This window comes from Bombyx mori, chromosome 3, assembly GCF_030269925.1.
Source record: "Bombyx mori chromosome 3, ASM3026992v2".
Lineage (NCBI taxonomy): Eukaryota > Metazoa > Arthropoda > Insecta > Lepidoptera > Bombycidae > Bombyx > Bombyx mori.
Window position 1 is genome coordinate 7,018,992 of NC_085109.1, and position 26,058 is coordinate 7,045,049.

The window sequence follows — 26,058 nt, forward strand, 5'->3', positions numbered from 1 at the left end:
TGTATTATTAAATTCATAACCAGATTTGAAAAGTCAAAATAAATCTGTGGCGCCATCTACTGATTGCTATAATAACAATAACAAAATATTTTGTAGTGGCGTTTAAAAATTGACTTAAAAAGTTTTTTAACTGGCCCGAGAGATGGCACTAAATTAAAATAAACTGATTCGCGAGTATAGGTGGCGCTACTATACGGACATAATAACACTATTTTGTGTTTCAAAATTCTTAGATGATATTATACAATTATTGCACCTGATATTAAATGGTTACATTGTAATTTAAATAAAAACAATTGGAGCCCACAGATTCCAAAGATTTATTATTCCTTAGAAAAATCAATTGGACACCGTTTATCTATATATTGTTTATTTTTTATATAAACTAAGTAGGTATGTACCTATCTACTAATGGACACGCAAAGTAAAATACATTAGGTTCCTCAGTAGTAACAGCAATAATTGCTGGTCGGCACTCACAGTATGCTGTTGTAATAGAGAAACCTACTCAAAGAGAACGGAATTATCTAGTGAAGATACGATATCAAATATTTGAAACCTTAATTACAATTAGAACAAAATAAAATTACATACATAATTAGCACAGCCGAAAACAAAATTTGGAGTTTTTTTTACACAGCTAAAACAGTATTTCTGAAATTACTGTTTATCTTGTTTTCTTTTGAAATAAAACAATACGCTTTCACGAATTGACCTCTAATTTCACGGTAAGTATGTTGTATTTCATTGAAAATCAGCTATGTACACAACGAACACTGTTCAATAGTAACGTTATAAGCTGCACTTTTGTTCTATTTTTGCTGAAATCACTTGGTGATAATCTAATTAATAAGGTTTATTTAAAAAAAAAAATCCTACCTAAGCTGATAGCCTTGAGAGGCTATATCAGCGTCGCCTTAACTAGTAGGTGAGCTCACGGGGCTCAAACCTGATGACGTTGCTAACACGAACCCTAGCAAGAGCAGTGCTTCGCAGAATCTACCACCGGATCGGAAACGCGACCCACTGAGAAGATCCGGCGAGAAACTCAGTGGGCTGTGTCTGAGGGTTAATTTACTCGTCGGGCCCTTCGTCGCAAGCGACGGGTTCTACGAGAACGATGACCGGTAAAATTAAAAGTGTCCATATTCCAATATTATCACTTACCGATTTTTTTGTACTCTCAAAATTTTACCACAACTCACTGAAATATTATAAAGTAGCAGTCTCTAAATTCGGTATTTTTATTTAAAGCTTTCTAAAAATGAAAAAAAAAATCCTAATCTGATAAGCTTTAAGGAAAATTTATTGAATACTCAAAAAAAAATGTATCGTGAATTATTTTTATTATTTCAGAACAGAAATTGAAAATTAAAATCATTAGTTCCGTTTCCAAATCTGATCCTCCAATTTTATTTAAAAAAATCTTAATTGATAGATATCATAGATAGGATTCTTAAGAGGACGGGAGTTTCAATAAAAAACAATCGTTAAAGCAAAATAGTAATACATACTTACTAGGCTTTAATTAGTCGTTAGTTTCTGCATGTTTGCAAAATTGCATACAGCAAATGCGAAAAATCCATATCAAAGAGTTTTATTGTCTGACTTACTACGTTCAATTATTTCTCAATTAATAGTAAAAACTAACATAGGAGGCTTATTTAAATGACAAAAGACAACCATTCAAGCAAGTAAATTTCATTTTTTCATTCATTTATACATGCTTAAAATAATGTAAAAAAAACACATAACTTTATTAAATTTATGATTAAAATAGTCGATTAAGAATATTTCACATTCAAATATGTTTACTTATTTATTTAAAATTGAAGTTGCTTTCAAAGGTGCTTTCTTATTTAATAACAATAACAATAATACTCTAGACTAAAATAGTTTTAACAATAATGTAAATCTTAAACTTCAGAAGAGTAAGGAACATTGATTTCCGGAGTTGGCTTGTGATAAATCAATACGTCTTGGAAATAAAAATTATGCAGGCTCTCAATCTGCCATGAATACAGTGGCCTATTAAGAGGATAGCCCAGTGGGTCTCCGGCCAGACGACGAGAGCCGGAACCTGGTCCGCTGGACAACTCAGAATCGAAAGTACTTCCGAATGGTAGTCTGGGTGGCTTGTACTCCGTTACGTGAACCAGTAGCACATACGGCATACCGGCTAAGTGACCTATTAACAAATTGATAGTTTGAAACTAATCATAACCTAAAAATAAAGGTTTGACGTGGTGATGTCTTTTTTTATTAAGACGTCACCGAAACAGCAGGAATCAAGAATGTAATGCCACCAACCTACCTTGAGACATGAGTTCTAAATCACAGTTTTGCAGTACAACGACTGTCCCACCCTTCAAACCGAAACGCATTACTGCTTCGTGCCAGAAGTAAGCCGGGTGGCGCTACATAGGTGTGCGATCTCGCATTAATAAAATTATTTGATATCGTACGTGCCTTACCTTTAGGTAGCACAAGATTGTGTGGAAATTTGATAATTTGCGTAGGATCAAAATGGTAATCTCCTGTCCCGTCTAAAGCCGCAACAGCTTCTCTGTAAACATCGCTTGCAGCCCTCAAATTATAGGTGTAATGAGGACTATCAGTCGACTTACGAACGATGACGTTTTCGCCTTCAGGCACTGAAATGGAAGCGAAAATAATTGATTCAAGAATTGAAATGAGAGCCTTCGTAGTTAAGGTGTTGTGTGTCTAGGGATAGCCACGTCATCGTCGCCTAAAGGATAAGACAGCCGATGTAATCGCATCGAGCAATAGGAGTTCGAATCCCGCAGCCAAAGTGCTACTTCTCTTAGGGAATTAGCCGGCACGGGTATCTATCTCCATTCCGCCTATTTTTGCCGCAAAACAGTAATGCGTTCCGGTTCCATGGTTGGGACAAAAGGAATAAATATAAACATGTGTTTATAAAAAAAAAGCTACCGTTATCAACTTTACGTAATTACTAATGGCATGAGATATTGTGTATCAGTGTACGGGTTGTGTCACCACTCCTCTTTCTCTCAATTGGAAGGGCGGTACAGTTGAGACGCAATATAATAGGAAGCAGTTACCGGAGATCACAGCCACCATATCCACGATTCCACATCGTGATATCTTTGAGGACTCTTAACCAAATAACAACCTCGTAATAATCTTATGATCCTTTTGTTAACAATTCGTAACACATTTTGAAAATATACATAAGTACATCTAAGAAAAAATCTGTTTTTTTTTGTCATGACACCAAAAATACGTACGGTCGTAGATAAATTCGTCCAACAAAAAAAAGTTTTCAACGTTTTCGTGGAGTGGTATATTAAATTTTCTGCTATCATATTTTGGGCCCAAAAAGAATCTGACTGTAACGTTTTGGGCTAGTGAATTCTTCGCACGAACTCGCACATTAAACTTCTTGTGATTCAGCCTTGGATGCTGAACAAGAATATTCACTTCATCCGGGACAATGCTTGCTATAAAAATAAAATGTATACAGTAAACAAATAACGTATCCAACAGACAACACAAATATGCATTTTATTCCATACTAGCTGACCCCGTAGACTTCGTAGTGCCTCAATAGATATATAAAAGACCTAAACTTTTGTATAAAATAAACTATAAACCAACAAAAGGAATTCGTCCGACATCAAAGGAAAAACAAAAGTGTTATTTTTATTTAATTCCGAACATTTTCATTCATTTCCACACATATCCACACACTTCCACAAATAATTCAAATCAAAATTAGCCAATTCGGTCCAGCCGTTCTTGAGTTTTAGCGAGACTAACGAACAGCAATTCATTTTTATATATATAAATTATCTTAATAAGTGTCTACTCACTTTTGCATTTATTTGATCTGTAAAGACCTGCACTAATATTCGTGTAGGTATTTTCGAAATATGTGACAAATTTGTCAACTTCGACATTTTCAATTACCACTGAAGACAAGGCTAATTCTTCACGTGTGTAAGGAGGAAGTTGTTCATGCCAAAGCTTAAACAAATTAAGGACCCGTTTCCAGATCATATAAAATGCAGGATCGCGGAGTGCTGTTTGATCATGCTCCAGGACTGAAGGGATGACAAGAGGTACATAGCTGAGAAAAAATATTAATTTAAAATTAATTCGAGCACAAATTCTAGAACTTATATGCATCTTTTCGTAATAATTACCTTTCACTATAATCGTTCTTATGCGCCAATGAATTTCCAAGAATGGACTTCCATAGTGTGATAAAGTCTTTGTAATAGCGACCATTTGGAGAATCAACACCAGCTTCAATGATACGTCCGATTATATCGACAGCCTCGGGAATTCTTAAATTAATTTTTTCACCAGATTCCTGTCAATAATTTTTAAATATAGAACAGGCTATGTGGTGACGGTAGAGAAGAACACCACGCTATCTCTTCCCTTGGTTTTCGTAAAAACGACTAAGAAGGTCACCGAGGTATGGACAGCAGCATTTTTTGGGGCTGTATCAACATACTGCGATCTCTAACGGACATTGACTGGTGTACAGGAAGTCTAAATGAATGTTGCCATAATCCTGTTCTTGCCACGAAACAAGAAAACGTTCCATTTTGAAGAGTGGGACAGCTGTAGTGCAATACTATTGAGACTTCAACCCCCTATCCCACGGTGGGTGGGGGATTTACCTTATGTTGTTATGGGCTAAGAAAATACATGAATATCAAGTGGGCCGTGAGATCGACTGCCCATTAATAACAAAAAAAGTTAAAATGATATCGAATTAAAAAGAAAAAAATTATTAAACTCACGTTAAAAATGAAACCATTTTCTATGGCATCACGTACACGTCGCTCATAATCCACGATCTTTTGAAGTTCATCTGCAAAATCGAACTGGTCCAGATGGAAGTTATCTGGACGGCTTGGGAAGGGTATACCGTTGTTGTATATCATGCTAGACTTATATCCCTCCTTCACTATGTGATGATCAAGGTCTTCTATTTCAGAAAGGCCGTTAGACAATCTCTCAAGATAACAAGAAAATAAATTCAAGGGAAGCAAGGTCTCCACCGAGCCACGAGGGATACAGCAAATTATAGTAATAATAGAATAAATTCAAGCCCTCGTCATGATTGTAGTAATGTAAAGGCTGATCATACATGTAATAAGGCCAAACAGTATCATTTTCCCTTATAACTATACTATTGTCAAATTTGAAAACAGCTTTACAGTCATCAAGTATACTATCTCCCAAGATATTAATTTTCTGTGCTAAGGTCATCACTTGTCCATTATTAAAGTACTCGGGCGACATCTCGTAAATAGGAGGAATAATGAATCCAGCTAAATCTCGACGGTGAATAACAGTCGTGGATAGCACATAGAGGAAGAGATCTTCATTAACACGATCTCTCACGTAAAGGGCTGCTTTGTAGAATGTGTCGTAGTCTTTGGTAAAGTAAAGTATCCTAAACAAAATGATGGCTTCGTGTTTGTGTTTCTCTTCATGGACCGTAAATGGTAGATGACGAGAGATTAACCCGTTGTTTTTTAGTAAATTTGACCACTCGTTAACCGCACTTTGATCCTGTAACACAATATATCTAAAGCTTTATTCACTATAGTAAAATTAAATTTCTACGATAAATAATAATAAGAAGATTTCAATTCCATACTGTTAGAGCTTAATACAGAGAAATAATTATAGATAGTAAGTATAGTAAATAATAGAAACGATACTATAATATATACCAATAAATATACTTCTTACTTACTTACTTCACTTATCAGCCCACAGACGTCCACTGCTGGACATAGGCCTCCCCCAAGCCGCGCCACAAAGACCGGTCATGCGCTGCCTGCATCCAGCGGATCCCCGCGAACCTCAATAGATCGTCGGTACATCTTGTGGGAGGCTTACCCACGTTACGTCTTCCGGCACGCGGTCGCCACTCAAGAACTTTCTGGCCCCAACGGCCATCCGTTCTACAAACAATGTATCCTGCACACTGCCACTTCAATATCGCAATCCTTTGGGCTATGTCGGTTAACATGGTTTTCCTACGAATCTTCTCATTTCTGATTTGATCTCGCAGGAAAATTCCGAGCATAGTCCTCTCCATTGCTCTTTGGGTGACCTTGAGCCTTCTGATAAGGCCCATTGTGAGCGACCACGTCTCAGTGCCATATGTCATCACTGGCAACACACACTGGTCAAAGACTTTCGTCTTGAGACACTGTGGTATTTGTGATGAGAAGATTTTACGTAGCTTTCCGAACGCTGCTCATTCAAGCTGGATTGGACGATTGACATCTTTTTCGAAGTTGGACCTACCTAGCTGGATAGTGTGTATAAATATACTACAATATAATAATAGGTATAGATAATAGATACTTTACCTTAAACTATTCGATGTTGTCTTGGATGTTCCAAGTTTTAAGAGCACTCTTAGACTCATTAATTTGTACTGGTTCACGAATGTGGAAAAATAGCTGCATAATCTCTACTTGCCTCTTAGCAAAGTCGTTTGGAGCTGTAATTAGTAATGAATTTCAATTAATTATCCTACAGTTTATTTCTGCTTCTTTTTTTATTCACATCGTTGACTGTCGTCAACAACACTTTCTGGACACGAATTTAAGACTATTAACTTTTCATGTGATAGTTAAATAAGGTGCGAACGAAATTTTAGGATAATTATTTTTATTTTTTTATTTATTTATTACGCTTCATGTAAAATTTACGTTGGCGAACTAAATGCCTAAGGCATTCTCTACCAGTCAACCAAAGGTAGTGCAGAGTAAATAGTGGTAGGTGCAATGAAATTTATATTCAATTACAAATACATTTTTATTGGTGGTAGGACCTCTTGTGAGTCCGCGCGGGTAGGTACCACCGACCTGCCTATTTCTGCCGTGAAGCAGTAATGCGTTTCGGTCTGAAGGGTAGGGCAGCCGTTGTAACTATACTGAGATTTTAGAACTTATATCTCTAGGTGGTTGGCGCATTTACGTTGTAGATGTCTATGGGCTCCAGTAACCACTTAACACCAGGTGGGCTGTGAGCTCGTCCACCCATCTAAGCAATAAAAAAAAAACATCCACAAAAAAGAACATATAAATTATACATCGGGTTAACGTTTTCCTGGCCAATGAAGGTAAAGATAAGCCAAATGAAGTATTTTTTGATACAAATTGAGCATGTAAATCAGTAAAGTAAGCATTAATGAATTTCACATAGAGACGTATTTTCAAATAAATAAATGTAAACCACGACATACAAATACTAAGAGCAGACAAAATAAGTCGATGGATAAGACTACTTACCGATTCGCTCCTTAGCAACTTTTCCCGTGGGATCGGCGAAGCTTCCGAAAACCAGGAGAGGGAAAACGGCTAACCAAAGACTTAGCCATTTTTGTGAAATGCCAAGAACACTCGCTTTCACGTATTTATAAGTATTTTTTGGGGTCTCGAAAAATCACTTATCACTACAGGTCAAACTTATCTGAAGCTACTTTATCTTGTACATAAATAAATCCAAATTATATTATATTATATCTAGTACATACGTCAGGTCAGAGAAAACATTATAATGCTTATATATGAATGTGAGAATAGAGAAAGAGGTAGACCTAAGAAGAAATTGATGGATTGCATGAAAGACGATATGGGTAAGAAGGGAGTGACCGAAGAAATGGTATATGATAGAAGAAGTATGGAAGGAGAAAACATGTTGCGCCGACCCCAGGTGACTGGGAGAAGGGCAGGATAATGATGAATGATGATAGTAACTTTTATAATATATATATAATATTTCCTGAATCAATCGGTAGCTCTGTTGTGATTTTGATTTTACTACAGTCGAACTCGACACCTTTAAAGTGTAGCACAGGGGTGCAATCATCTTACAACGTTTGAAACAAACCAAATGTCGCGAGTATTTGGATAGAAACAAATTACTTAACTTTAATAGACATGCTGGTTGGTATTTGTAACATGGAATCTTGTTATTGTAAAAATTATACTCTAATAAAACAAACTGCCATACATCGTGATGCCACCATGATATGTTTGAAGAAAGAAAGAGAGAAACTTGAATATCGTAAAAAAATATTTGTTTAGAAAATTAAACTGAACACTAGCGCAAAATACAAATTTCAATGATTAACACATCAAACATCATTCGTCCGTAACCACGAAAATTATATATGATTCGGAAAATAAAGAATAAAAATGTGAGAATACCTATACTTATCAACTTCATCGTACAACGAAACATCTACTAAATTTATACAGACACTACATAACGCTACTATTAGGAAAGAAACTAAGTTAATAATATAACATAAATATAATTTGCACTTTATCTGAGGCTTTATTATGCCAAGAATGTAATATTTCATCAGAAACGCTAGACATTATACCCTGCTTGCTTATAAACTTTGAATGCCTAAATGATACAAGAGATTCAAGTCGAAACAACAACACGAAGATTAAATGAAAAAAAAAACGGGTCTCCCTCATTAGTAAAGCGTTCCATTGTGAAATGGGCTATTTATTAATCGAGAGCTACATTAAAAACGTTAGGAAAAGGTTCTGTGCTGTGACATGAGCCAATATATCACTTTGTATCCGCGGCACGACCAGCCACGTCCAGAGTTTTGACGTATGAGTAATTTATTGGCTAAAAAAATAAATTACCGGATTGCCCACACATTTGTTGGGTCTCAAGGTGGCTGATTAGGGTGCACCCGCAAAAAACGATCAATGCCCTAAAGGCATCATCATACGGCTACTTGCGCTACCTAACACAGATTGAAAGTTAATGTTACCTCGCCTACCAGCCCTGCGATTTACCAAACATATACTAACACACTATAACCTAAAGCTTGAAATAAACTATGCTGATTTTTCCTAAATAGATAAAATTTTAGGAAGTATATTTCACGGTTTGTTCTTACACTAAATAAGAGCGTCTTTTCCTTTAGTATTTGTCCAATTTGAATGAGACAAATGCTGTTAGTTGGAACTAATGTTATTACATTCCATAGGTTCACAAAGATGTTTGAAAGTGATTTGATTGTGTACGTCATGACCATCACTGCAGCTTGCCTCCATAAGATAACAATAAAACACCTCGATATATTTAAGTACCTTATTCATTTAAAATGTTGCGCTATTTAATATTCATAATAATATATTTGTTATCGGAGTCGTTTAACTCCGACACTTAACGTATGACTGTATATTAATTATTCCATACATGAGTTTGCATTCATTGAACAGTGGATTTTTTATCTATTTGTCTATACAACAAAGCCTAAGTTTGTTTGTCTATGATCAAAAAATTCGTAGGACGCTCGATAGACTAGATAATTTGTTCTCAAGTTTGCAACAGTAGATTAACAGAAACATAACGCTGCTTATGTTTTAATTGAATTATCATAGAAGGTAAACATAAAATTTATCAGCAATTTACAAAGGTAAATACTGTCGAGTTCATTGTAAAACCAAACGACATTTTGCAGATCCTTCAAAAGGAATAATAACGAGATTAAAACATCTTAAGGATCTTAACTCTCACTGAAATCCCACACAAAACAACTTTTTGCTTCAAAGAAACAAAGGGCGTATAAAAGCGACACTAATCCTTTTTCGAGTGAGATTAGTTGTCAACAAACAAGACAATTTACAAAATATTTTGTCAATTACATCGCGCAACTGGTGGTCTCACTTCGTGTTTGTTGCATACTGACGTCACTTTCTATTCAGAGCTCGAGGGGGGCATAGCGAAAATTATGATATACCAAACTGAACAACGAAATCGACAATACAAAGAGAATTTTATATAGAAATGTCACTTTTACATCAACCGATGTCTTATTGTTGAAATGTTTTCGCACTTAAAACTATTAGAGATAAGTGAAAGAGATACAGTATAAAAATATGATAAACTATATCAAATTTTTTTTATGTTTGTTGTTGTTTAATTTTTATTCAATTAAAAAAATTCCTTTACGCAACGAATTATGCGGTATGGTATTTGATATAAAATCGAAGTATATCATGTGCTTCATTCACAGAGAGAACTTTGTCGATTTATAGGTTTTATCACCAAAGATAATTGTTACAAAATCCAATCGTGTCGGCCACACATTAAGGTATCCCATTAGATTAACGGGAACGATACATATCCGAATTCGACTTTCGTGCCGTGTGACCATAACAATTCTCGTACATTTATTACTCGAATTAACGATTATTAAGACAGAATCGCGTAAAAATTCTATTATTTTATTGTTAAAAACCTCAATGTCACGGCCACATTCACACAAAGTGCTATCAACCAGAATAATGTAAATTCACTTTGATGATAAAACAGTGATGTTTTCGATGTAATTAAATAACTGAGTTTGTTTCGCCGGTTCTTCTCAGGACTGTGGCTTTTTTTGGAACCGGTGGTAAAGTTAACATTGTTATTTATATTTTGACATTCAACAAGTGTGTTATACTGACATCTAAGTTGAAATAAATGATTTTGAATTTGAATTTGAACAAGTATGCTAATTAAAATATTACTGTTTTATTTAAAGTTATTATATATCTGAGTTCATTATGAATTGCCTCTGGTACGCGACTCAACATTAAAAACGTTAACACCGAATTCAAAACACGTGTCGTTTGTTAGTAAAATTAAAACAAATCAAAAAATAACGTTAATTATTGTTTTTGTTTAAAAATTAATCGCTGATAAAGTTTTCGTTCGTATCAAAACGCTTTGCGGCATCGCGCGCATCACACCTGTGTCGGAATCAAAAGCACCGGTCTCCCCCAACCCCGCCGCCTCCACAGGTAACACACGAGCCGCCTCGCATATGATACTCCCATGAGAACTGAAAAACCGACTAACAATGATGTAAAATTTTACTAGATAATAATTTTTTTTTTAAATATATGGTTACTTAATTAACTTTTAGTCTTGATTTTTTTTTAGTCGTTTGAACGAGCTTATAGCCTACCGCATAGCACAGTTAGGTGGTTACTGGAGACCATAGACATCAACGAGGTAAATGACGTCACCCACCTGTTTGACGGTAAAAATATCCGGAAATTTACTAAAAAAACTTAATATAAATCTACTTTCTAGAAAGCATCATAAGAAATCTGCTTCATGAGAAAAATCTTAGAAGCCAAGATATGATTTAAAAAAAAATGAAGCCTTCGTACAAACTATGGTTAATCCTCTTGCCAATAGCGTATTCCGTTACCAATGATTTTCTTTTCAGCAAGATCCACACAAACGCGTGTCGTCGTCTAGTTACAATCTTAATCTGTTTTATTAAGCTTTATGGTATTTTTTTAAATATACGGTATGCTCTACATGTCATAATTTGCCCTAAAACATTCTTACATACTTGTGATTATACAAGCACAGAGAACCCGTGCCATCACTCAAACCTCTTTTGAAGATGATTCCAGGACCGAACGATGCAACTTCGATGTATTGAGGTATGTCTTTTTGAGTATCAGTACATAATAACGCATTGGTCTATCAGTCTATCGCAACAGCAACGATTAGTCTATCGCCGTTAATAACATAACAAGATGTTGCATACACAATACCATTTAAATTCAAACAAATTCAAATAAATAATATAATATAAATAAATAATTTGAAAATAAATAAATAATTCAAATAAATAATATTATATTATAAATTAATTAAATTCAATAAATACAATCAAAATTCAAAATTCACAAGTCACATCCAGCAACTCTATGTCGTTGCTAATCCAAGCAATATTATGGCCTTTTCTGATTTTTATTGATTTGAAATACCTAATCCGTTGATTGATTTCTTTATTGCCGACCGATGCTCATAGTTATATTATGTTGATCGTATTGACGCTTGTCGACCCACCAAATAGGTTAATTGCCAGTTAATTGTAGATGTTAACGCGTGTCCGATCTAGTTTTGGCACCTAATTAAGTCCTGTGGGAATAATATGGCTGTAAACGTAGGATGTTTATAACATTTTTTATACGTATTCATAATTATTTTGTTATTGCTCAATTTCGATATTGTTTAAGATTTCATAGATGATACAGCCCACTGAGTTTCTCGCCGGATCTTCGCAGTGGGTCGCGTTTCCGATCCGGTGGTAGATTCTGCGAAGCACTGCTCTTGCTAGGGCCAGTGCTAGCAACACTTCCGGCTTGGGCTCCGTGAGCTCACCTACACGTTAAGGAGAAGCTGAAATAGCCTCTCAATGCTATCAGCATAGGTAGAATAGGAAGGGAAAAAAAAGAAGATGATAATGCATCAGTAGAATTATACACTGCACAATATTTTTGTTGATTCAGATAATATGTTGGGTCCGCTTAGAAGTACATTGACAACACAAATTGAATGCCATCGCCTGCCTACCTACTGCAACTACCTACGCTTGGTAAGATAATAGAAAATAGAAATAATAGAATAATCATAAGAAATTAGTTAAATTACACAATTAACGTATATTACGATTCGATGTTTTTTTTTTTGCTTAGATGGGTTGACGAGCTCACAGCCCACCTGGTGTTACGTGCTTACTGGAGCCCATAGACATCTACAACGTAAATGCACCACCCACCTTGAGATATAAGTTCTAAGATCTCAGTATAGTTACAACGGCTGCCCCACCCTTCAAGCCGAAACGCATTACTGCTTTACGGCAGAAATAGGCAGGGTGGTGGTACCCACCCGCGCGGACTCACAAGAGATCCTACCACCAGAAAACCATATGTCTACTAGATTTACACAGAAACACGAAATTTCCCACTTCTCCCTTATATTTACGTGAGCGATTCTCTTTCATTCGTTCTCCTGATGCTCCCTGCAGATCCAATCAACGTTCTGTCTTGTTATTCCCTTCCCACAAAACCAATTTCTATTCTCACTCCTTTACTGTGCACGCGGTCAGACTGTGGAATTTGTTGCCGGCTGACAGCCGAGTTTGCAAGTCTGTTTCTGTTTTTAAATGCAAGGTCAAACAATTCTATTTCTCATCAACCGAATGATCATTATTCTATACTCTTCGTATATACTGTGTTACTTATAATATTTTGTATTCAAGTTTAACAATATTTGCTATGTGTATGTGCATTACTATAATTCTCATGTTGTATTTGTTATTTTAGCTGTTCTCCACACCAGATCACTTTTAATTATTATTATCTTAATCCTCTCGCAGGTCTGTTGGAAGAGATTTCTTAAAGAAATAAGCAGTGCCTTTGTACATAATTTTCCTATTACTCTGTACTGTGTCTTCTTTTTTATGTGTACATAAATAAATAAATAAATTTTGTAATTCGAAAGTTTCAAACCCGCGTTAATGGTATTTACCGGGCTGTGTTTACAAAAGATTTTAGCGGACTCATTCAATCGTAATCCCTTTTGAGTGCATTCTACTTTCATATTCAAAGGTATCGCACGAATAGCAGCAATGATATTTGAAAAAGCTTTTCACATTTTCACCCTCTGTAAGATTGATTGTTAGAAATTTTTTGATCCGAATTATAATCACGAACGATTCTCGTTGGAGATTTCCAAGGTCAATTCTATTTGAGCGTAGTTTTTATTAAATTATCTCCCTTTTTATTTGGAATATGTTTGTTATTGCATAAAAGTTTAATAGGTAAATATGCTGTGCATTAATCACATCTGCTTGTAATGACCTTTTTTTATTGCTTAGATGGGTGGACAAGCAGCCCACCTGGTGTTAAGTGGTTACTGGAGCCCATAGACATCTACAACGTAAATGCACCACCCACCTTGAGATATAAGTTCTAAGGTCTCAAGTATAGTTACAACGGCTGCACAACCCTTCAAACCGAAACGCTTTATTGCCTCACGGCAGAAATAGGCAGGGTGGTGGTACCTACCCGCGCGGACTCACAAGAGGTCCTAACACCAGAAATTACGCAAATTATAATTTTGCGGGTTTAATTTTTATTACACAATGTTATTCCTTCATCGTGGAAGTCAATCGTGAACGTTTGTTGAGTACGTATTTCATTAGAAACATTGATCGACTATCTGTATTGATATGAAAGAAACAAACATAAATAAAAATAATTTCATTTAGTTAGACGTGCATTTTTAGTTTAAAAGTGCTCTGAGAAATTATCTAAAAGTATAAAAGTGCTCTGAGGAATTATTTGTGATGATTCCATCATCTCGTTTTTTTATCACCGCACTGCCCGCCACCGGAGTAGAGTTCATCCATACTACCTGGAGCCACTGCGTTCATCCACAGTATGTTTCCAGAGATCTTTTTTGCCACGTATCATCCGACTTTGGAATGAGCTCCCCTCCACGGTGTTTCCCGAGCGCTATGACTTGTCCTTCTTCCAACGAGACTTGTGGAGAGTATTCAACGGTAGGCAACGGCTTGGCTCTGCCCTGCTGAGGAACGTAACTCTGCGCTTGCGCTCCATCGAGGCAATGTCAGAACTCGACTCAGACCACCGACCTGTCGTCATGCAGCTCGGTCGCCCACTCAACCGCGAACCAGATACGAGGACCATGGTGGATTGGAAGAAGCTGGGCACGTGCTTAGCTGACACCGCTCCACCAATCCTCCCTTGCGGCCCGGATTCAACTCCATCCCCCGAGGATACCGTCGAATCCATAAACATCTTCACTGATCACGTCTCGACGGCGATCATAAGATCCTCGAAACAAGTCGACGTGGAGGACTGCTTCCACCGCATCAGACTTTCCCCCGATCTTAGGGACCTCGTTAGAATTAGAAACGCGGCAATCCGGGCCTACGATCGATATCCCACGGATTCAAACCGGACTCGGATGCGTCGCTTACAGCGGGAGGTCAGATCCCGCTTAAGCGACGCCCGAAACGAAAACTGGGATAGTTATTTAGAAGAACTCGCGCCCACTCACCAAGCATACTGGCAACTAGCTAGGACCCTCAAGTCCGAAACTATAGCCACTATGCCGCCTCTCGTACGCCCCTCAGGCCAATCACCGGCTTACGATGACGATGACAAGGCAGAGTTGCTGGCCGATGCACTGCAAGAGCAGTGCACCACCAGCACTCAACACGCGGACCCCGAACACACCGAGTTCGTCGACGGGGAGGTCGAGCGCAGAGCTTCCCTGCCGCCCTCGGACGCGTTACCCCCCATTACCACTTCCGAGGTCAAGGAGGCGATCGATAGCCTACAACCACGGAAAGCTCCCGGCTCCGACGGCATCCGCAACCGCGCGCTTAAACTGTTACCAGCCCAACTGATAACGATGTTGGCCACCATATTAAATGCTGCTATGACGAACTGCATCTTTCCCGCGGCGTGGAAAGAAGCGGACGTTATCGGCATACACAAGCCGGGCAAACCGAAGAACGAAACCGCGAGTTACCGCCCCATCAGTCTCCTCCCGGCGATAGGCAAACTATACGAACGGCTCCTTCGTAAACGCCTCTGGGACTTCGTATCCGCGAATAAAATTCTTATAGACGAGCAGTTTGGATTCCGCGCCAGACACTCGTGCGTCCATCAAGTGCACCGCCTCACGGAGCACATCTTACTAGGGCTGAACAGGCGGAAACCCATTCCGACAGGAGCCCTCTTCTTCGATATAGCGAAGGCGTTCGACAAAGTCTGGCACAACGGTTTGATATACAAACTGTATAACATGGGAGTGCCAGACAGACTCGTGCTCATCATACGAGACTACTTGTCGAACCGTTCGTTCCGATATCGAGTCGAGGGAACGCGTTCCCGGCCCCGTCACGTCACAGCCGGAGTCCCGCAAGGCTCCGCCCTCTCCCCGTTACTATTCAGTTTGTATATCAACGATATACCCCGGTCTCCGGAGACCCATCTGGCGCTCTTCGCCGATGACACCGCCATCTACTACTCGTGTAGGAAGAAGGCGTTGCTTCATCGACGACTTCAGACCGCAGCTACCACCATGGGACAGTGGTTCCGGAAGTGGCGCATCGACATTAACCCCACGAAAAGCACAGCGGTGCTCTTCAAAAGGGGTCGCCCTCCGAACACCACGCTGAGCATCCCTCTCCCGACTAGGCGCGTCAACACCCCCGCCCCCGCCGTTCGCCCAATCACGATGTACGACCAGCCCATACCGTGGGCCCCGAAGGTCAAATATTTAGGCGTCACCCTCGACAGTAGGATGACATTCCGCCCCCACATCAAGACGGTACGCGATCGTGCCGCCTTCATCCTAGGACGTCTCTACCCGATGATATGTAGGCGAAGTAAAATGTCCCTTAGAAATAAGGTGACACTCTACAAAACTTGCATACGCCCCGTCACGACCTATGCAAGTGTAGTGTTCGCTCACGCGGCCCGCATACACTTAAAATCCTTTCAAATTATTCAATCCCGTTTTTGCAGGATAGCCGTCGGAGCCCCGTGGTTCGTCAGGAACGTCGACCTCCATGACGACCTGGACTTAGAGTCCATCAGTAAGTATCTGCAGTCGGCGTCCATGCGCCACTTCGATAAAGCGGCACGACACGAGAACCCTCTCATCGTGGCCGCCGGTAACTACATTCCCGATCCTGCGGACAGAATGGAAAGCAGTCGACGTCGCCCTAAACACGTCATCTCGGATCCTCCTGATCCACTAACGGTGCTTTTAGGTACTTCAAGCACCGGTCACCGTTCTCGTCGAACCCGTCGCTTGCGACGAAGGGCTCGACGAGTAAATTAACTCTCAGACACAGCCCACTGAGTTTCTCACCGGATCTTCTCAGTGGGTCGCGTTTCCGATCCGGTGGTAGATTCTGCGAAGCACGACTCTTGCTAGGGTTCGTGTTAGCAACATCGTCAGGTTTGAGCCCCGTGAGCTCACCTACTAAAGTTAGGGTTACGCTGAAATAGCCGCTAGGGCTATCAGCTTAGGTAGGATAAAAAAAAAAAAAAAGGCTCTGCCCCTGGCATTGCTGAACTCCATGGGCGACGGTAACCACTCACCATCAGGTGAGCCGTATGCTCGTCTGCCTACAAAGGCAATGAAAATAAAATTAAAAAAAGTCATTTTTTCTCCGAAATAAATACATTTCTCGGTTCACGATAAATGGACGATTTACGTGTAACAAGTACATTTAGGGCGCGTTGACTGTCGAACAATGTAGTACTTGAGTTTAGTCAGCAGCCCTTTGGCAAACTATAAAACTTCTCTGAGCCCGAACAAAGACATCAATCGGTTCACATTTCATCTCAAATTACACATGTACGCCAGTCCCGCCGACGCATTTGTATAAAAACATTTACTTATACTTCGAAAACGGATGATGGCATTCGCCGAACTTAGCCTCGGCTCAAGGCGTACACTAAAATCTTTCTTCATAAAATTTGGGAACTGTTCCATAAAAAATTTTTTTTGCATTTCTGCTAATAATCCGAAGTGGGAAACAAAAATATACTGTAACCTGCAAGGGGTTATACAAATTTTGACTTTTCCCTTGAGACGTGAAATGAAGTACCTTAAAGAAAAGTGTGTGTGCGATTTTTTGTAATCGAGTTGTTGGAACTTCATGGAAGGTTTTTTGAACTGTAAGGTGGGTGGACGAGCTTACGGCCCACCTGGGGTTAAGTGGTCATTGTAGCCCGTAAACATCAATAACGTAAATGCATCAACTCACTTTGAGACATGAGTTGTAAATCTCAGTTTTACAGTACAACTATTGCTCCACCCTTCAAACCGAAACGCATTACTGCTTCACGGCAGAAACAGGCAGTGTGGTAATACGTACACGTGTAAGCTCACAAGATGCCCTACCACTAGTAATAAATTTCCAATACGATGTAAATATTCTGGCATTTACACTATATTGTATATGAGAAAATCCTTTTCTAAAAGTATTCATGGTCCTTAAATACGTAAAAAATACGATTAAATTCATCTTTACATTTTTATTAAAATTTATTAAAGGATAAAATTATGCTTTATGTACTACGCCTGTTTGTCATTAAACTTTTAAAGGGTGTTAAGACGTGTTATAAGCCACCAGTAAATAAAATACCAGTAAATACGCAAATTATATTTTTTGCGGGTTTGATTTTTATTACACGATATTATTCCTTCGCCGTGCAAGTCATTCGTGAGCATTTCTTAAGTACGTATTTAATCAGAAGAATTGACACCTGATTGTGGGATTCGAACTTCAGTACATTCGCATCGATTTTTGCTATAATACTGGTGGTAGGACCTCTTGTGAGTCCGCGCGGGTGGGTACCACCACCCTGCCTATTTCTGCCGTGAAGCAGTAATGCGTTTCGGTTTGAAGGGTGGGGCAGCCGTCGTAACTATACTTGAGACCTTAGAACTTGTATCTCAAGGTGGGTGGCGCATTTACGTTGTGGATGTCTATGGGCTCCAGTAACCACTTAACACCAGGTGGGCTGTGAGCTCGTCCACCCATCTAAGAAAAAAAAAAAAAAAAAACCATCACGGTACGACGTAAGTAAAAGAAAGTTCGAGAAACAGGCAAACCGATATTTTAACCACGGCTATTAACATCTGATCCCTGATATCGACGGCTTCTTCCGTGGATAACCAATTATGCAAGCGTTTCGCTCGGGTCAGACGACAAGTTGACGAGGTACCGTTCTCTTTCAGGTATACCTAACAAATTTCTCTCGAAAATCGAAGCGTTAATAATCACACAAACTTTAATCTAGGCTAATATATAAATCTACAGCGGTTTTTACGGATGTTCCGTTATAACTACTGAACTGTGCATCCGATTGACATGAAACTTGGTATCCATGTAGAAAATACATGTACTTAATGGATAGGCTAATATTTATATGAGTGTTGGACTCCCTACACCAGTTGCGGGGGCGTTAATGATGAGAATCTTTGTGGGGGTGAGAAATAATAATGTTAATTTTAAATGCCCAGCGAAGCGGACGGGTACAGCTAGTCTACCTATAAATATAATTTAAGGAAGTACTTTCCGCTTCATCGATTCTAATTTTGAAACAGACTACGGTCTCGAAATTCTGAGCTGTCAAAATTTATTAAATTTATATAACTAACAATTCATCAACAAAGTAATAGGCGATCTATTCAATCGACGCGTGTTGTAAAGCAAATGTCGTGAAGCAAGATATCAGATAATTGTTAAATTGTGAATTGATTTCTTGTTCACATTAATTCAACTCAAATACATTATTTTGCACGTTAAGCGGCAAGACACAAACATTGGCAACATTGGGCAACATTTTGCGTGATCATAGAAAAATATAAAGAAACATTAATCGATCCATAAGTTTGCTGATTACATTATTGAATTACCCATGATATTTAAAAATTAAGCTTTAAAAGGCAGAGGCGCCCACGGCCTATCTAATGATCAATGATTACCATCTCACAAACATGAGCACTGGCATAGCTGACGTGCTCCAAGCGGAGTCGCAATAGAGTTCTAGGTGCTAAACGAGTGGCTTGGCTATGTCCAACAACTTACAGTAAGATAGGCCGCATGCTCGGTAGCATACAAGGCCAATAAAGAATTAATAAACCACACAAAATTATTAGATAAATTATAACACCTATATAGCTTGGCCTGATTCATTAAAGTCACTCTTAATTTGCATATTTTAATTTAAGTAACATTGCCAAAACCCCAATAAAACAGTCAACAATAATTCACAAAAACACCAAGTGCTGTCAGAACCTGTTAGCGATTAAGGCGCACTGAAAGCCGACGGACATTAATCATAATGAATTAACAAAACTGTAACACAATGAGTAAATTAATAGTCCATATTTATCGCGCTGAGCATAAATACTATCAGCGTCCTCTATCGTATCGAGACAAGTCGGAATACTTTCGTAGCGGCAGACCTCCAGGTGTGAGTGCATAAATATAATACACAGACGACCCGCTGGCAAGCTTATGCCCGCTGTCATATTAACTGTTACATTAAATTACGGCCACGAAACCGATCGACCTTTCGTACTTATTATCTGAGATGCTTACAGAGGAACATAAACCTTGTTCTCGTACCTTAAGGCACGTTTCAGCTTGTAAAATCATTTGGATGTTACTCCAAAGCCTGAACTATCGTAGCCGGCAATGTACCATAGCTTGCACATTGATTTCGGTTCTTTCGAAAAGCCATCTTTTTTGTTCATTTGTTTGTTTTAATAATATTTTATCTGATTTGATGGAGCGAACACATTTGTCAGTTTCGGAGATATATCTACGTCCTAAGAATGGTCGGTTCGTGGTTAATTAATTAGAACGTACTTTAGTATGCTAATGAAGGGATGGAGTATATTTTATACTACTAATGAGGCATGAGAGAGAGAGAGTAAAGAGTTTTCAAAGTAAATGTTACTGTTTGTGTAAAATTTAATTCTGGTTAAATAATTAACAAATGAATGAAAACAATATCAATCCTTTTAATTTTATAACAATTCAATATTTGTTGTTTTTAGTAAAACTAAAAAAATACTATTATAAGGTTTTCAATAGCAAATCCAACAAGGTTTTACCCAAAGATCCAACAACGAATCTATCGAAAGATATGTTTTTGTCGCTGTAGACGAGAAAAGGGGAAATATTAAAATACATGTTTGTCAATAGGAGAAATATCAAGTGGATTTAAAAGAAGCCTCCTTCGGGCGCCCTCGTTGTGAAAATGAAAAACATTTCTGAGATGAAATTCGATACAAATATAATTTAATATTTCCTCGCTCTCCCCTTTTTATGTAATATACATCGTATTTACCGCAACTTGAACATTTAAGTACAAAATGAGTTACTTGAATCTTTTGAAGTTCGATGTTGAAATTTCTTTACAAATAACATCCGGCTTATATGAGTATCTCACTCATATCATTATATTTTATTCTCAAATGCCTAATAATTATATTTATCACTGTTCATTGTCACGAGCTTACGACTAACTTAATTTTCAGCACTTACCTACCAGTTCATAGACACGGCAATGTGAATCAAACCGTAACACACAAAACTGTAGCTCTCAATTACATTGTATGAGACTGCTCTCCCGGCCTTCAAGCTGAAATGAATGACTGCTTTGACGATGCAATATGCGGCATGGAGGTACCTGTGAGAAATAAATCTACATAATAATATGTTTGCTGCTAAAACAATAGCCGCTTTTTTCCTACCTATGCTGATAGCCTTGAGAGGCTTTGTCAGCTTCGCCATAACATGTAGGTGAGCTCACGGGGCTCAAACCGGAGTGTTGCTAACACTGGCCCTAGCAAGAGCAGTGCTACGCAGAATCTACCACTGGATCGGAAACGCGTACCACTGAGAAGATCAGGCGAGAAACTCAGTGTCTATGGGTTATTTCGCTCGACGAGCCGTTCGGCGCAAGCGACGGGTTCGACGAGGACGGTGACCGGGGCTTGTGGTACCTAAAAACACCGTTAATGGATCGGGAGGATCCGTAATGACGTGTTTTGTGCGACGACGACTATTTACCATTCGGTCTACAGGATCGGGTATGTAATTTCCAGCGGCCACAAGAGGGTTCTCATGTCGTGCCCCCTTCTCAAAGTGAAATCGCCGCCAAAATGCAGCTCAGTTACTACCAAAGCTACAGAGCATTACCGAATCGTTTGTCACATTATTTTCCGAAGCTGTTGAAATAACTAGTCAGGTCATAAGTATTGTCACACAGTAAAAACTTTTCTTTTAGAATGCTGGCCACAAAAAAGTTTATTGAATTCGAATTTCGAATTGTTCATGAAAATAAAAATGTATACTTTTAGAATTTTACTCATTTTTAAATATGGAGTGGACGCTTAAAGAAGACCGTGTTGCAGTTATTGCGTTGCATCGTTGCGGTTACGCGCCAATTCAAATTTTTAACATACTCAAAAATTTGAATATAACCAAAAGATTCGTTTATCGTACCATCAAACGATACAGTGAAGACTCTAGTTTAGATGACAGGTCAAGAAGTGGTCGCCCTCGGTCTGTTAGGACTCCAGCAGTGATAAAAGCTGTGAAGGTGCGAATTCAAAGAAATCCCAAACGTAAGCAGAAACTGTTGGCCCTTCAGATGGGGTTAAGCAGAACCACGGTGAAAAGGGTGTTAAATGAAGACTTAGGGCTTCGGGCATATCGAAGAAAAACAGGACATTGTTTGAATGCTCGTCTAATGGACCTGAGACTGAAGAGATGCCGCGCTTTGTTGAAGCGGTACGCGGGAAAAAAATATCGGGAAATTCTTTTTTCGGATGAAAAATTTTTATCATAGAAGAGAGCTACAACAAACAAAATGATAAGGTGTACGCACACAGTAGTGAAGAAGCGAGCAACCGTATTCCGCGTGTCCAACGAGATCATTTTCCATCCTCGCTCATGGTATGGTTGGGAGTTTCTTATTGGGGCTTAACAGAGGTACATTTTTGTGAGAAAGGTGTAAAAACGAATGCAGTTGTGTATCAAAATACAGTCCTGACGAACCTTGTGGAACCTGTTTCTCATACCATGTTCAATAACAGGCACTGGGTATTCCAACAAGATTCGGCGCCAGCTCATAGAGCGAAGAGCACACAAGACTGGCTGGCGGCGCGTGAAATCGACTTCATCCGGCACGAAGACTGGCCCTCCTCCAGTCCAGATTTTTATCCGTTAGATTACAAGATATGGCAACACTTGGAGGAAAAGGCGTGCTCAAAGCCTCATCCCAATTTGGAGTCACTCAAGACATCCTTGATTAAGACAGCCGCCGATATTGACATGGACCTCGTTCGTGCTGCGATAGACGACTGGCCGCGCAGATTGAAGGCCTGTATTCAAAATCACGGAAGTCATTTTGAATAAACTTTAGTGTCATAAGAATCTATGTTTTGTTAAGTTCATTTTGGTATATGAATGGTTACATAATGAATAAACTTGTTTCAATTATTTTACGTTAAACATGTGACAGAATTTATGACCTGACTAGGTATAATAATTACATAACAACCAAACGATTCCAGACCTAAGCCTGACGTCACAATGTAGTCCCGTAAACGCAGCGCATCCAATGCGTTTCCGCGCCGGTTCGTTAGTTGTAGTTTGCCTAACTACATGTAATGGGCGACTGTCATTAACTGTGTTAACCCTAGTGTTAGTAATCCAAATGGCGAATATTGCAAGTCATCGACGCGGGCGTTTGTCCTAATATCGTATATTAAAGGCTCTGTCAATATTAATACTACTTGTAGCTTGCATACGAACTAACGATTTTGGCAAATTTTTATTTACCAAAATGCTTTAATAATATAGGTAATACGTTTCTGATATTTACCAGTATGAAAGAAATTGAAAGCAGAAATCTTATATGTACGAGATATCTCGATTACCCAGTACTGTCACATTTTTTCCTTATCTGTTAGTAGTAGCGACAGAAATAAATATAAGGTAATAATAACTTGTAAATAGCTACGCCGTGTTTTGTTGGTTATGTACGCGTAGGCTTCAGAAGATAAAATAAAACGATCAAACAGAATGTATGTATTATAAATGTACGTCTAAAATTGGGACCCTTCATCATTTTTATTCGAAACTATGTAGTTAAAACAGTACAGTTTTTTTTTGTGTTAAATTTTTTGGCTTTAACTTACTCGAGTGCGTAGATCGGTGTACGATCTCACTGTTCACCTAGTTAAAAGTGAATGTTGGAGCCTTTAGCTTTACTTTACTGGTGATAGGACCTCTTCTGAGTCCGCACGGGTAGGTACCACCACCCCGCCTATTTCTGCCGTGAAGCAGTAATGCATTTCGGTTTGAAGGGCGGGGCAGCCGTTGTAACTATGCTTGAGACCTTAGAACTTATATCACAAGGTGGGTGGCGCATTTAAGTTGTAGATGTCTACGTGTGAGCTCGTCGATTTATCTAAGCAATAAAAATAAAAAAAACACAACATGAACTATTATACTTATAATTCGTTAGTACGACAAGTGAACGAGCTTCCTTCTCATTTTGTGTTGAGTGGTTACTGGAGATGACGTCACAACGCGAAAACAACCATCCATCTTAAATCATGAGGTCAAATTTTGAATGGTACAACGACGACAGTACGCCAGTCCCCTTATGATTTTACTTCCCGATTACAAGGTACTACGATACGGGCATCGGCGTTTGTGATGTCTGTTTCTATCTGTGTGAATCTTTTACAATTAAACTTTAAAATTTACGTCGTGTACCTACCTAATTTATGTTTAACCTGTATAAATGTATATATATTTTTGACCACGTTCCTGGAACTCTATGTGAAAATAATTAAGTTTGTCTTAGTTATAATTAGAACGAAATTTGTGTTTAAAATAATAATAATAGAGTTCTTGTAATGTCCTTCTTCTTCAAACGAGGCTTGTGAAGAGTATTAAGCGGCTTGCAGCGGCTTGGCTCTGCCCCTAGTATTTCTGAAGTCCATGGGCGACGATAACCACTCACCATCAGGTATGCTCGTCTGGCTAACAAGGGCAATAGAAAAAAAAATAAGAAAAAAACACAGATACAATTTATTTAATCATTATTCATTTTTTTATTGATTTTTTTTACAATTGATTTCTGTAAATATATAGAAATTTCGTGCCAAATAAAAAATAAAAGGGGGGGGGGGTGATTAAAAGGTATTCCGCCCCAGGCGCGAACTTAGATCGCTACGTCACCACACCAGTTATCAATTACGATGATTTTTAAAGTGTTAAAATCTTCGATAAACCAACAACGTTTCTACTGCACACCGCTGTGACAATAGCGACACACACTGGACGAATTATCCTAAAATGCGCACTTCAGGGATTAAACGTCATGTCGTAACACGTGAAAGCGGTCGGAGAGCGAACAACGCCTCATTATATCCAATTACTTTATTATATTCACTTTACTTTGTCACCAGGAATGCGACGGCACGATCCAGCGCTTAACTGAGTTCTCTATCTACATTCAGCTTGGAAATTATTTTCAAATTCTAGTGGATTAGAAATTGAAGTTATACTTTGATGAAAAAAAATTTGCTTAGACGTGTGATTGAGGTCACAGTCGACCTCGTGAGTACTGAAACGTTTGGTAATCACGATATTTGATTGCCGCCACCCACCTTCATACATGAGGTCTTAATCTCAAATGTCTAGTAAAATGGCTGTCACACCGAAACGGACCACGTGACTGCTTTGGGACAGAATGAGACAGGGAATAGGTACCTACCCGCGCGGACTTAAAATATACCCTACTGCCATTAATTACGCAAATTATATTTTTTGTGAGTTTGATTTTAATCACACAGTGTTATTAGTTCACCGTGAAAGACATGCCTGAATATGTGTTAGGTAATTTATTTAAATCTAGTTTGTAAATGAGTAGTTACCGAATAATTTGGCAAGTAAAACTTTGACACTACATACAGTTTTATTTAAGAAAAAACAAAACAAAAATGTTTTCTGCCAATCATGATGAGTAAGCCCAGTTTTTATTATGTACAAAAATCAACAGTGGAGACGACCCACAAATAACATAAACAATTATTATTATTCATTTATCTTCTCTGGTACGAAATTGTAACGTTCTGTGAATTTTCAGGAATTTCGTCCATTTCAAACAAGCACGAAAGAAACATACAAATAAATTTTTACGTTGTATTGTTAGCGATCCGCGGACTTCTCCAGAGAACAGACCTCAATAACGCGTTGATGGACTCCTTTGCAATTTGTTTCACATATTTTTGGAATTTCGAAGAGCTGCCGAACCTCTTCATAAATTCGATAAATTATAGTACATAATATATATGGATGTCCATTGAGTTTCTCCCCAGATCTTCTCACTGGCTCGCCATTCCGATTCGTTGGTAGATTCTGTGAAGCACTGCGCTTGCTAGGGCTAATATTAGCAAATTTTCTCAGGTTGTGCCCGTGAGCTCACTCACGCGTCCGCGCGTAGCTGAAATAGCCCCTTAGACTATCAGTGAATAGGCAGGGAAAAATACTTAAAAAGAAACACACTTCATTTTTAACGATTTCGTGAAATTCTAATTCTAATAATGAATTCTATGTTG

At 38.5% G+C, this 26,058-nt stretch overlaps 3 protein-coding genes across 3 annotated transcripts in view; 1 reads left to right on the plus strand and 2 right to left on the minus strand.

The window, feature by feature from the left end:
- LOC101741552 (protein gooseberry-neuro) overlaps positions 1 to 26,058 on the plus strand; it is a 169,847-nt gene that overhangs the window by 24,809 nt on the left and 118,980 nt on the right. The window lies entirely within an intron of this gene.
- On the minus strand, positions 1,686 to 6,112 carry LOC101738457 (acidic juvenile hormone-suppressible protein 1). Its single transcript, XM_062674398.1, is given in 8 exon segments — positions 1,686 to 2,188; positions 2,475 to 2,654; positions 3,273 to 3,485; positions 3,858 to 4,114; positions 4,191 to 4,360; positions 4,800 to 5,025; positions 5,027 to 5,577; positions 5,984 to 6,112. Coding segments are annotated over 8 exon segments (1,998 nt in total). The 3' UTR covers positions 1,686 to 1,916.
- LOC134200834 (acidic juvenile hormone-suppressible protein 1-like) lies at positions 1,917 to 4,943 on the minus strand. Its single transcript, XM_062674624.1, has 5 exons — positions 4,800 to 4,943; positions 4,191 to 4,360; positions 3,858 to 4,114; positions 2,475 to 2,654; positions 1,917 to 2,188 (listed from the first exon to the last, which is right to left on the minus strand). The coding sequence occupies exons 1-5, from the start codon at positions 4,941 to 4,943 to the stop codon at positions 1,917 to 1,919; spliced, it is 1,023 nt and encodes a 340-aa protein (XP_062530608.1).